Source organism: Lepus europaeus, chromosome 8 (assembly GCF_033115175.1).
Source record: "Lepus europaeus isolate LE1 chromosome 8, mLepTim1.pri, whole genome shotgun sequence".
NCBI classification, from domain to species: Eukaryota; Metazoa; Chordata; class Mammalia; order Lagomorpha; family Leporidae; genus Lepus; species Lepus europaeus.
Genome location: NC_084834.1, coordinates 77696403 through 77710191, shown reverse-complemented (window position 1 = coordinate 77710191; position 13789 = coordinate 77696403). Strand labels below are relative to the sequence as shown.

The following is a 13789-nucleotide window of genomic DNA, read 5'->3' as shown; positions in this document are numbered from 1 at the left end:
GGCCAAGGACTTGGGTTCTCATTACCCACATGGGAGGCCCAGATGAAGTTCCTGGGTCCTGGCTTTGGCCTGAGCATGAGAAGTAACAGCAGATGAAAGATCTCAATCCCTCCATCTCTCTCTGTCATTTTGCCTTTAAAATAAATAAACAGGGGCTAGTGTTGTGGTATGGCAGGTGAAGCTCCACCTCTGATGCTGGCATCCCAAATGAGCTGGTTCAAATCCTGGCTGTCACTTCTGTCCCAGTTCCCTGCTAATCCATCTGGGAAAGCAGTGGATGATGGCCCATAAGTTTCTACCCAGGTAGAAGATGTGGATGGAGTTCCCGGCTCCTGGCTTTAGGACATTGTAGCCATTTGGGTAGTGAACCAGCAGATATTAGATTTCTCCCTCTCTCTCTCTAACTTTGCCTTTCAAATAAATAAAATATATCTTTAAATAAAATATGATAGGCAATTCTAACTTCTCTGCCATATTCATTGAGCATCTATGATCAACTTTTTTACTCAGCTTGAGGTTTTCCTAGTTCTGGGAAGGTCAATTGACTCTCAAACAAAGCCTGGTCATTTTGTTCACTATCTATGAGCTCCGGCTTTTAATCGTCTTCTTCTAGCACCACTCCAGCAGAGTTGGGGGTACAGCACCTCATCATTCCCAGGCAGGAGCAGTTGTCCAGAGCTCCTCCTTGGGCCTCTGATGACACCAATGGAGGGAGGGTTCCCACTACTGCTGGGCGGAGCTAGAGTTCCCACTCCTTATCAGGTCACCACTTCAGTGTTTCTGGCTAGGAGGACAAGGGATGCCTCGGAACCAATCACCATGTGACTCACTGATACTGAGAAGACCGGAGTGTGTTACCTATGAATGGTAGTGAAAGTCCTAACTCTCTTCTGGGCCCTCTTTGACATCACTTCAGAGGATCAGAGAATGGCTGCCTTCTTACTACCAGGTGAAGACGGAAGCCCAGGCTCCCCTGTGAGCCCCACTGACACCATGAGGAAGAGTAGGAGGAGAAGACAGGAGAGACCCTTTCTTACCACCAGGCATGAATGAAAATCCAAGCTCCTTAACTCATAGAAGAGAGGTTAGAACATCTCATTATAGCATGGAGAACGTGGTAGTCTAGCCCTCCAACTCAGCCTTTGTTGACATGGGCTGGGGTGGGGCAAGTTTTCTCTACAGTCACTTGGCTTTAGCAGAGTGGCTATCATTTTCCCATTATTTTTAGGCTGTTCCTTTGCCAGTCATGTGGCTAGAGGCACCAGGGTTTTCTTGTGGCTTTTCTGTCTATGCCCACTGGTGCTTTGTGGTTGCCTTTTCCTGCAGCACCCAATCTGACATGTATGAGTCAAAAAACAAAAATACAAAAACCAAGCAACTCACGGCCTTTTCTAATTTTTTCCATCTTTCAGAGCCTTCCCATGTTTATTTGCTTTATATATAATGTTCAGCATTTTCAGATTTACTTGGTAGGAGAAACAGAGAAAAGTGTCTTTATTTGAGCTGCCTGAAAGTGAAAGTCTTCACTGACTTTTAAATCACCTGCCTCACTCTCACTTTCAAGTTTTTGCCATCCTCCCTCTTCTTATATCATATTCATCTCTTGAGAAAACTCTTAATTTGCACCTATTATATGAAGGCATCCCCAATTACTCATCGTAATGTTACTTCATCTTTCTGATTTTTTCTGTATTCTGTTTTGGTATTTAATTATCGTCAGTCCTCTGGGAAATCCTGGGTAAATCAATCTCTCTGAGTCTCAATTTTTGTATTGTAAAATTAGGATGATACTTGTCCCCTGACTACTTCACAAGACTTTTAAAAGAATTAAACAAGCAAACAATAATGGAAAAGTATAAAATGCCCATCAAATGTTAGGAATAACATACTGCAAATGTCCTGTGTGAGACTTGTATTCCCTTTATGAATCATAAATTCTTTGAGGAAAAGGGTATCTCATATTTTCTCACTATATATTTCTCTACAAAAACTAGCCCAAAGGGTAGGTTTAACTTCTTTGTTCTCAGGGATAAATTCCAGTTGCTAATATTGAATCACCAGGCCTAACACAAGCAGTAGCACCTGATCGATTATTATTTAGCAAGCAAACAAATACACAGCTATACCTTCCTGTTATTATATTCATGTACATTTAAATACACACTGTTATTACTCAAACAGTCTCTGAAATCCATGGGAGTCCTTAAAGATTATGTAGACATCAATGTCATAGAGAAGGAAGGGGATCTATTTCATCAGATTATTTTTCTTAAAATTGTGTTTACACAGGTTGTACAAGTCACTCTAAATATAAATAAAATATTCCCTGCTTTGGGAAACTTACAATCCTAGCTGGAAAGACAAAACAGCCACTCTCCTTAAGAGCAATCATTTATTTTTAAACCTTTACAAAACATACAAATGAAAACATCTCTAATTTAATTCCCTAAATCAATTATCTCTACTTTTTCTATTCCTGGAGAAAATAAAGTGGTTTCCATTTTCTGTTAAAAATGTTCAGTAAGTATAGAACAATTAATTTATCTATACTTCAACTTTTTCTATAAAAAATACTGTCTTGGCTTGTAGATAAATAGCTTAGTATTCCAAAAAGAGAAATTAAGATCTACTGGTTAAAAATAAGATGATTCAGAAGGTAATAAAAAGATTCTGAGTGCTAAAGGAATGAAACTTGCCATTTCTATATGATGACATTAGCTACAATATTTTTGAATTAACAAAGTATCTATGGATTACAAGTTGGGTTTTCCATGCAGTTTCTATCCAGTTTAAAACTGATTCATCAACCAATTTCCCATATTCTGATCCTCTTAGGGACTAATGAATTGGCATTCTGATTTACAGATAAACTCTTAGATATGGAATAATCTGAGCTTCACCCCTAGAGATAAATCACCTCCCAGCATGTTGGTAAACACTAAGATTCTAGTTTTGCGAAGCACAGCAATATACCATAGCAAAATGCAACCACCTTTAAGGGTCTGGCTGGCTTCCCAGTGTGACAATTATGTAGCTCATGTCTTCAAAGTGGTGTAGAAATACAGGTATATACACCTAGTGCTATTCCAAGGCAATAATACTAACATGACAACAATAGAGAAGCGGAAGAAAAGTAGTTTAACATTCTTCACAATAATGAAGAATAATGAAATCATCTAAGCAGATCACAAACACGCATACAACCCACGTCCAAAAATTTTAAAAACATTTTTATAATACCAAGAATTTTAAGATACAAGATATTTACAGGCCTCTGTAAAACTGACCAAGAGGAGAAACCCCATAAAATGGTTGGTTGCAGTTGTGTAGAAGTTAAGGACTATGGCAAAGATATTAAGATTTCAAGGTAGAGATTCTATAGAAGAACTATATACACTGAATGCGGATGTAAACCCATTTTCCCCTGGCCTGTTCCCAGAGCAGAGTGCAAAGATGAGGAGCTATTTTTCACTTCACCAACAAACTGAACCTCACATTTTGTCTTCCCCAGAAAATCTGGGCATTGGCCCATGGGGTTCTCCTTCTCTACAGCAAGCTTCCTCACGGTGGGAGAGGGGGCGAGGGAGCTTTTAACTCATAGTAGGAACTTTTAACTTTTAGTGAAACAGGCCTAATAAAAGATTTCAATTAACTTTTCCTGGTAATCTGTGACTGCATATGTGAAAAGCATTTTGTATTTATGGGCATTTAAAATTCCTTGTAGAAATTAGGCCCCACTCTTTCCCTGCCACCACCAAGTCATTGGAAGGCGGAGGCCCGGGTGCACACAAGATTTGGCTTCACCCATAACCCACTGCCATGGCTGCGGAAGGCACTGCTGCTGGAAGTGTAATGGACATTAATACTGCTTTACAAGAGGTACTGAAGACCGACCTGTCCACATGCCCCAGCACGTGGAATTCATGAAGCTACCAGAGCTTTAGGCAAGCACCAAGTCCATGTTTGTGTGCTTGCATCTGTGATGAGCCTATGTATGTCAAGTTGGTGGAGGCCCTCTGTACTGAACACCGAATCAACCTATTAAGGTTGATGACAACAAAAGACTTGGGGAATGGGCAGTCCTCTGTATAACTGAGAGGAGAAATCCTCTACAGTGACTCATTGTAGCTGTGTAGAAGTTAAGGACTATGGCAAAGAATCGCTAGCCAAGGATGTCATAGAAGAATATTTAAAATATTTCAAGAAATGAACAAAGAAAAAGTTGGTGCACACACACATAGACACAAAGAAATTAGGCTCCAGCAACAAAACAAATTAAGGCCGGCGCTGCGGCTCAATAGGCTAATCCTCTGCCTTGCAGCACTGGCACACCAGGTTCTAGTCCCGGTCGGGGTGCTGGATTCTGTCCCCGTTGCCCCTCTTCCAGGCCAGCTCTCTGCTGTGGCCAGGGAGTGCAGTGGAGGATGGCCCAGGTGCTTGGGCCCTGCACCCCATAGGAGACCAGGAGAAGCACCTGGCTCCTGCCTTCAGGTCAGCGTGGTGCGCTGGCCACGGCAGCCATTGGAGGGTGAACCAACGGGAAAAGGAAGACCTTTCTCTCTGTCTCTCTCTCTCACTGTCCACTCTGCCTGTCAAAAAAGAAAAAAGAAAAACAAAAGCAAAAAAACAAACAAAAACAAATTAAACAGATATTAATTCTACTTGAAAACCTATCAGAAATGTCCAACTTTTGTACACTGAATTAGAAATTAAGCTAAGTGCTATTATCTGTGTTATTTTTGTTTCATAATGGAATGTATCATTTGGAAGACAGAAAATAATTGCACTGTTTTCTGGATACATTCTTCAGGTAATGAACTTACAGAAATGTGTTTTATAAGTTAGTGTTTTTGAATGAAGTAACTTTTTTTTTATTTTCAAGATGCCATTTTTAATTTAAGAAACAATTAAAAACACTGTTACTGACGCAGTGATATTTTACTTTTACCAGCACCCCTTTGACAGCTGCTTTTATTGCAATATATTAATAAATTCCAAATGTATTTTCTTTGGTGACTTTCTTCTAGAAATAAAATTGTTTTAAAAACAATTTTTTTTTCTTTTTACAGGCAGAGTGGACAGTGAGAGAGAGACAGAGAGAAAGGTCTTCCTTTGCTGTTGGTTCACCTTCCAATGGCCACCACGGCCGGCGCACCGCGCTGATCCGAACGCAGGAGCCAGGTGCTTCTCCTGGTCTCCCATGGGGTGCAGGGCCAAGCACCTGGGCCATCCTCCACTGCACTCCCGGGCCACAGCAGAGAGCTGGCCTGGAAGAGGGGCAACCAGGACAGAATCCGGCACCTCGACTGGGACTAGAACCCAGTGTGCCGGCGCCGCTAGGCGGAGGATTAGCCTATTGAGCCATGGCGCCGGCCTTAAAAACAATTTTAACACTATTTTTATGAAAGTCATGTATCTTTCCAAAATATTTAAAAAATCAATACTCCCACATCTTAATCTCAGCATTTTACTATAAACATTTAATACTGGTCCTATGAATACCAAATCCACAAGAACAAACTACCAGTTTAAGCATTTTACTACAAATAGAAAAGTTAACTATTACAAATAAGTGGCATACAACAAAACATGAACAAAGAAAATCAGTTCTCTGACATTTATTTATTAAATTGGCAAAAAAGTAGAAGAATGTTGAGAAAAAATAAAAATGAATAGCAGACAAAAGGAAAGATAGTAATTTTTTTCAAAAAAAATCACATTAGTTATGACTACACATAAAGAACTAAAAAACTGACTAGGTTTGATAAAAACATAAAAACACTGTGGAGACAGCTATTCTAAAATCCCAATTCTAGAAGGTCTCTAGTGTCTTAAAAAGTCACAAAAACTCTACTTGGCTTTTAGTTCCTTTAAAACCAGATGGCAAAATACACTAGCTGTGCATGTAAAATCATCACCCTACTTATCATAAACTACAATGCATGTGTGGGTACCTAGAAAAGTTACTTAGGATTGGGTCAAAGCTGGCATGTCACCTTTGCTGCAACTGTCTGGCTCTGAGTATAACAAGTTAATAATGAAGACTTAAGGAGTTTTGCTGTTAATGATGGTTTCTAAATGTTCCAGTCCAAAGGCAGAATTCAGGGGCAGGCATTGAGGCATAGTGAGTAAAGCTGCCACCCATGATACTGGCATCCCATATGGTAAAGCCACCAGCTAATCCACTTCCCATCAGGCCTGCTAGTGGCCTGGGAAAGGCAGCAGAAGATGGCCCAAGTGTCTGGGTCCCTGCCACCTGTGGGAGACCTGGAAGAAGCTCCTAGCTCCCGGTTTCGGCCTGGCCCAAACCCAGCCATTTTAACTATCTGGGGAGTGAACCAGCAAATGGAAGATATCTCTCGCTCTCTCTCTTTGTCTCTCCCTCTCTCTCTGTTACTATGAGTTCCAAATAAATAAATCTTGCAAAAAAAAAAGAATAAGCTGAAACACAGTAAATTCTAAAAGAGTTTAGAAACATTGCTTTAGAAGATTTTACTTTACTTTTAAAGGCATCCGTTGCTCCAGGTGCATGGTTTTTGTCTGGATGAAATTTCAAGGCAAGTTTTCTATAAGCTTTTTTCAAATCTTCATCACCAGCATCTTTCGTAACTCCAAGTACTTCATAGTAATTTTTACATTTGTTTATACTGTGAATAAGAGAATGTGTTATAATGTAAATTTCAAGGAAAATCATCACGTAATATTTCTAATTATTAATTTACTAGAATAGTATAAAACTTATCTGGACTATTTTCTCAAATCTAGTAACAGCTTATCCCTTTAAGGGTAAGTCTGTCCATTTTCTTTTTGGGCCATGGATCATTCCTCCAATCTTTTCCCAGTCTAAGGAGAGGAGCCCATGAGACTGTCCTTGGTACAACTTACCACAACCACAGAGAAGTGATGCAAAGTCCACAGCAGATGAAGGACGGAGTACAACTCCAATGAAAGGGAAAGAACAACTTTACCCTACTCTTATGTGCATTAAGAAATGCTAAAACTCCTCAAAAGTTTCTCACATTTAAGAATGAATATGCATGATATACCAAAAACTCTGGAATACTGTGGATCTAAGCAAGTACCGAAATAACTGTTTAGAACATATAACACAACTGCAACAGCCTGTGACTTAAATGTCAATCTAAGTTACTTCAGCCCATTTATGCTAAAGAGAATTTACAGGTATCACTCTCTAAAAAGGTAAAAATCTCATAATAAAATATAACATGACACTGAAAAATGTCTGCTGTACCTAATTTTGTATGAACACACTCTTAAAGGTTATTTACATGGTTTATACTGTAAAGTTAATAGAGAGTGAAGCCTGGACTCTTTAAAGTACTAGGGATGGAAAAGAATACTCTGAATGCAGCAGAGAACATTCAGTAGTTTTCAGTGTCACCATTCTTGTATCACCTATTAATCTGGCTTCACAAAAGCGGTGGTACACTGTCAACATTTTCCAGAGTATTTCTGATTTTAGATGTTTTCTGGGAACAGGTGACTTGATGACACAGGTGGGTAACAGATAAAATGACTGAAGGTATAAATGGTCACTGGCAGAAAGGAAATGCGAAGACTGACAAAAGTCTTAGAGAGAGAGAAAGACTGATTTTGTTTTTACTACTGATTTTGTTTTTACTATTAGCTGTCACAGTGCTTGGTCTATAATAGGTTTCTAGTACTGTTTTTGGAGTGAAAGAATCTTAGCACTCCTTTTATGATGAAAGCATTCATCACTCGTATGAGTTGTAGGGAAAAAAAGAGAGGCATCATGTAAGCTTACAGAAATGTTCTTACGATTACATCAACAAAGACCTATTAAATGAGCCTTTGTAGTAATAATTATTTCTAGATTTATTTTTATTTTAGATATTTAAAAATATCGACACAAAGACAATTTTATTTAAAAAATAAGACATTTCCTTTACTTAGTCAGTAATGTTCACTGAACCTTAACTATGCCCAGTGTTCTAGGCACCTGAGATACATCAGTAAAACAGAGAACAATACCTGCCTTTATAAGACTCACTCTCCTAGGTACGTTTAGAAACTACATGATAAGAAAAAAAAGGGGAAGGCACATTTATAGAACTACAGTGTGCTAGGCACAGGGCCACACCCTGTGTCCGTGATTTAATATCCATAGATCATAAGCTATTCTATAACTAACGCATCTGAAAGAAATCTGTCTTGAACTCTTTTAGAGGCAAAATTTGACCTGAACAAATGTGAAGCTACCACAGTCTTCATTTCTCCCATATCAGTTTTTTTGTACGTTTTGCTGTAGAAATTCCACTATTATAGTTATGGGCTGCTGCACCAAACCCTGCTAAGAGGTTATAAAATGTATAATATATTCTAATACCTAAAGTATGAGGCATTTTAAATATATAAATAAAGAAACGAAAAACTAAGGGGCAAGAGTTTGGTGTCGCAGTCACTACTTGGGATGCCTGCATCCCATATCACAGTGCCTGGTGTGAGACCTGGCTATTCTGCTTCTGACGCAGCCTCCTGAGAATGTGCATGCTGGGAGACAGGGGATGACGGCTCAAGTACCTGAGGCCCTGCCATCCTTGTGGGAGACCTGAATGCGGTTCTGGGTTTCTGGCTTTGGCACGGCAAAGCCCTTGGTTGTTTTGGGCATGAAGGGAGTAAACCAGTAGATGAAGATCTTTCTCAGTTTCTCTGAATTTCAAATAAAATGAAAATAAATAAAATATGAAGCATTCTGAATTCTAAACTACATCTGGTCCTAGTGATTCTACATACAGAAGTATAGAACTGTACTATGCTGATCATTTTAAACGAAGTATCTTGTTTACACTTCATTAGGTAGATATTATTTAGATATTATTGTTACTTAACCAAGCCTTTGAGTGGTTAAAAAAACTGGCCCAAGTACTTGTGCCCCTGCTATCCACGTAGGAGACCCAGAAGAAGTTTCTGGCTCCTGGCTCTGGCCTGGCCCAGCCTCAACAGCCATTGCAGCCATTTAGAGAGTGAACCAGCAGCTGATGGAAAATATTTCTCTTACATGCGTTATATCTCCCCCTCCCTCTCCTTCTGTAATTCTACCTTTCAAATAAGTAAATAAATCTTCTTTTCTAAAAATAGCATCTTTGTTGATCCAGATAAAGCATCTTTTTTAAAGACTTATCTTATTTATTTGAAAGGCAGACTTACAGAGAGAGAAGGAGAGACAAAGAAAAAGATCTTCCATCTGCTGTTTCACCACCCAAATGGCCACAATGGCCAGGGCTGGGCCACATGGAAGCCAGGAGCCAGAAGCTTCTTCTGGGTCTCACATGTGAATGCAGGGGCCCAAGCACTGAAGCCATCTTCCTATGCTTTTCCCAGGTGCTCAGCAATGGAAAAGTTTGTCTGCTCTAACCTCTATATCTTCTTTTATTTGCATGAAAACATAGTGGGTAGGAGAGGAAGGTCCTCTTTCAATTCTCTTTTCATGTGCTATACCTGATTATTTAAATAGTTCAAATTTAATTGGTATTTAATGGAATATTTATTATTGAGACATAGGATTATCTTACACAAGTGTAACAATTTTTTTTTTTTCATTTAAAGACCTGGAACATAAATCATATCTTAAATTAAAATTCCTATAATACAAACAACTTAACAATTACACAGAAGTGTTCCTAATGGATAAATACGATAGCTCAGACAAGGATTTCACACTGATCACTTACATTTTTAACTATAAGATGGTGCTTTTTTCAATAGTAGATTAAAAGATTTAAATATATCACTGACAACCTCTTGTCAATTATTTTTTATGTGTTTCAACTCAAGACAATAGTACTTAGTTTCACAGAATATTAGTTAGCAAAATACACACTCTTCCTTAGTCTTACTGTAAGCTGGCTCTTACTTATGCAATGGATGCAATACTATTGCATGACTTCTCCCCATTGAGCCAAATTGTCACTGAGCAACTTGTTTGCATAATCGTGCTAACCAACAAAATAATATGGCTTTTTTCAGCAAAGTCCCCTGTGTATAGGTAAAACAAAATACAAAAACATGCAGCACATAAGTGTTTGCTGATGATTTCTGCCTTTTCTAAACCAAGAGTTGTAAAGGCTAACATAACTAACAAGTTATGCTACATGATTCAGCTAAGCAACTCTTTATGTAAGGTAATGGCCTATGTATTTTGAATAACTAAGGGATTCTTTAAGAATGCCCCAATCATATTTAGTCCCCAAAGGAAAATAAATTACATTTACTTAATAAAAAGGATATAATAAAATTATTGACCACAGAATCAACCTTTATTACAAGTATATTCTGGTAATTGCTCTATCCATAAAGAATTCAGAATTTCAGCTGTGGCTGAGTTCTCAATGCTAAATCAGTAATTTTCCCATTCTGTTTGCTTTTCCCTGTGCAAATATCACATACTTTCAACACTCTCCTTAAGCTTTCAACATTATCTCTTTTCTTCTCTCAGAAACCAATTCCATCTCCAATTTCACAGAAAAAATAGAAGCCAGCAGACAGAAATTCCCTCAATATTTTAGGTCTCCATCTGTCCAACTCTGATTACATATAAGGTACCATCCATGCTCACTACCACCTTTCATTGTTCCATTCTCAAGATGTCTCCCTGCCTAAAGCTAGATCCTCCAGGCATTGGAGAAATACATACACACACATACAAACACACACACAAATACTAAAACAAAGAGATATTATTGCTGTTCCTTCCTTCCTTATATCTACCACACCACTTTGGACTACTCTTTTTCATTCAAAGTTAGCATAGGGGAAATGGGGAAATAAGGATTTAAAAAAAAAAAAAAAACATAATAACATCAGACATAGGAGATTCCTATTTTCTAAAACTTTCAAATATATATCAAATATATATATAATTTATTTATTTACACGAAAGACAGAGTTACAGAGAGGGACATGCAGAGGCAGAGAGAAAGAAGTCTTCCATCCACTGGTTTACCCCCTAAATGGCCCCAATAGCCAGGACTGAGCCAGGCTGAAGCCAGGAGCCAGGAGTTTCATCCCAGTTTCCAATGTGGGTGCAGGAACCTAAGTACTTGGGCCATCACCTGATGTCTCCCAGGTGCATCAGCAGGAAGCATGGAGTAGTAGTGATTGGACCCAGCACTCCAATATGGGATGCAGGTATCCAAAGAGAAACTAACCAGATACACCATAAGGCCCACCTCATTCTTCTCGAGTGACTTGACTATGCTATAAAATTATCCATTAATTATCCATGCTATAAAATTATTTCATTAATCACCTTTCAGAGTTCTTAATCTTTAAATTTTACTTTCTCTAAGGAGGGCACTATCATTTACAGCTTCCTTATCAGGAAGAAAAACAGTCTTTTTCACTAGTGTTTCATAATCAAAGTATCATTTTATTTCCAGAAAATCTTTTCTTACCTATAGAATTATAGGTAAGATAGATTATTAAAATCTAGATCATGATTTTTCAACTCTACCTAATTCTTCTGCCTTATGTAGAAGTGTATCAGGAATTAAAACTAGAACAAGAAATAGAATAAGGGTCGGTGCTGTGGCATAGTGGGTTAAGCCGCCTCTTGCAGTGTCAGCATCCCATTTGGGTGCCGGTTCTAGTCCAGGCTGCTCCTCTTCCAATCCAGCTCTCTGCTATGGCCTGGGAAAGCAACAGAAGATGGCCCAAGTCCTTGGGCCCCTGCACCTATGTGGGAGACCCAGAAGAAGCTCCTGGCTCTTGGCTTTGGATTGGCGCAGCTCCAGCTGTTGCGGCCATCTGGGGAGTGAACCAGTGGATAGAAGACTTCTCTCTCTCTCTCTGCCTCTTTCTGTAACTCTGTCTTTCAAATAAATAAAAAATAAATCTTAAAAAAAAAAAAAAAAAAAAAAAGAAGATGGGCCAAGTCCTTGTGCCCCTGCACCTGCGTGGGAGACCCAGAAGAGGCTCCTAGCTCCTGGCTTCGGATCAGCACAGCTCTGGCTGCTGTGGCCAGTTGGGGAGTGGACCAGCGGATGGAGGAGCTCGCTCTCTCTTGCTCGCCCTCCTTCCCTCCCTCCCTCTCTCTCCATCTCTATTTCTCTCTCTGTGTAACTCTGACTTTCAAAGAAATCTTAAAAAAAAAAAAAAAGAATTAGAATAACCAGAGTAAGAAAAACATCAAAGGAGAGGAAATTATGTTGTTTGCATATATAGACATAGCCTTGAAAATAGGATATAAATAGAAAAAAACCCTCTCCTTAATATAAACCTAACAGTGAAAGTTATTATACTCAATTTTCTCCCATAAAATTCTCCTAATTATATATAAAGAAAACAAGATAATTCTTGCACTATCACTACTTAAGGTAAATTGTATCAAAAGAACGAAATAATGTTTTATTTAAAAATTTTTGGAAAGAAGTTTTGTGACTTAGACTTTAAAAGATGGATTCTTCCATAGATTGATAGAGAATTACGAAGTATTAGATATACCCAGAGTTCAATCCCTAGATATCTATTTTTCTATGAAATTATGATTTAAACTTTCTTAGTTCAAAAAATTACATTCATCTCAATTATAATTGAGATATACACTGTATTTATTCCTACCTGAGAACTCCATCTACTTGGTCTTTGGTGTAGCCTTTGCCACCTTCACCACCACCAGATGTGCTGTCCTTGGTGCAGTTAGGCTTGCTCTGATCACCACTACCTGATGGTTTTCGGCAATGAGGGCTATTTCCAGCTGTGCTTCCATTTTTCATAATTATTTCCAACAGTGCTACAGAAAGATAAAAGTGTACTCTGCTTATTTACATACACACAAGATCTTGAAAAGAAAGTTATAAAGCAAGCAGATTACCACTTCTGGTCTTTAAAGAGATTTACCTTAGGATCTTTTTAAATAGTAAGAATTCCCGTATGTACTTAACTGTTTACAGAACACCAATTGCCATTTAGAAGTAAAATGTTAAGAAATTTAAATCTAGTAACTTGAAATTACTATCATTCAATTACTTACAATTATGATATACTTTAAAAAAATCATCATAGTAGAACTGTAGGATTCCAAGGAAAAACAGAGCCTTTAGAGAATGAGATCATCAACATAGAAACAAAAATTATACTCCTTGTTATTTTCTGAACAGCAATAAAAGCCAAAGTATATTGGAATATTATCTTCAAAATGATCAGGAAACAAAATTGCCAACTTGAGTTCTGCACTGCATCTCCAGAAATAATAATAGTTATGTCTAGGATTCCCAAGGAAAGGCCCAAGAGCAATGGTAGAGAGAAAGTAGGAAATAAGACTGGCCACATATATCCATAATGGTTACAGATGGGTAAGTGATAGGGGTTAATTATACCACTTCCTTTCCTTTTATGTATGCTGGAAACTTTTCCATAATAACAGTTAAAACTAAACATAAAAAAATTAACAGGACTAAAAAGAATAAACAGAGAAATTCATCACCATGGTAGGAGCTTCTAATACATAAAAGGTAGATTACAAAAAAAAAATAGGAATATATATGACAGGGCAGGCATTGTGGCTCAGTGGGTTAAGCTACTTGGGAAACCCACATCCCACACTGGAGTTGACTGGTTTGAATCCCAGCTATTCTATACTTCTGATTCAGCTTCCTTCTAATGCTCCTGGATGGTGGAAAATGACTGCTCAAGTACATAGATTCCTGCCACCCAAGTGGGAGACTTGCATGGAGTTCCTGGCTCCTGGCTCAGCCCCAGCTGTTGGGGACATTTGGTGAGTAAACCAGTGGACAGAAGATAATCTCTC

At 38.4% G+C, this 13789-nt stretch overlaps 1 protein-coding gene and 1 pseudogene across 2 annotated transcripts in view; one reads left to right on the top strand and one right to left on the bottom strand.

Annotated features, from left to right (window-relative positions):
• Positions 1-13789, bottom strand: part of DNAJB14 (DnaJ heat shock protein family (Hsp40) member B14) — a 52606-nt gene that overhangs the window by 15426 nt on the left and 23391 nt on the right. Inside the window, exons 2-3 of one of the 2 annotated variants that reach the window (XM_062199821.1) lie at positions 12601-12772; positions 6502-6647 (exon numbers count right to left, since the gene is read on the bottom strand). In XM_062199821.1, coding sequence (XP_062055805.1) covers positions 6502-6647; positions 12601-12772 — 318 coding nt within the window. The remainder of the gene's footprint in view (positions 1-6501; positions 6648-12600; positions 12773-13789) is intronic. The other variant, XM_062199822.1, reaches the window with a different exon arrangement.
• On the top strand, positions 3820-4198 carry LOC133765593 (small ribosomal subunit protein eS12-like; annotated as a pseudogene).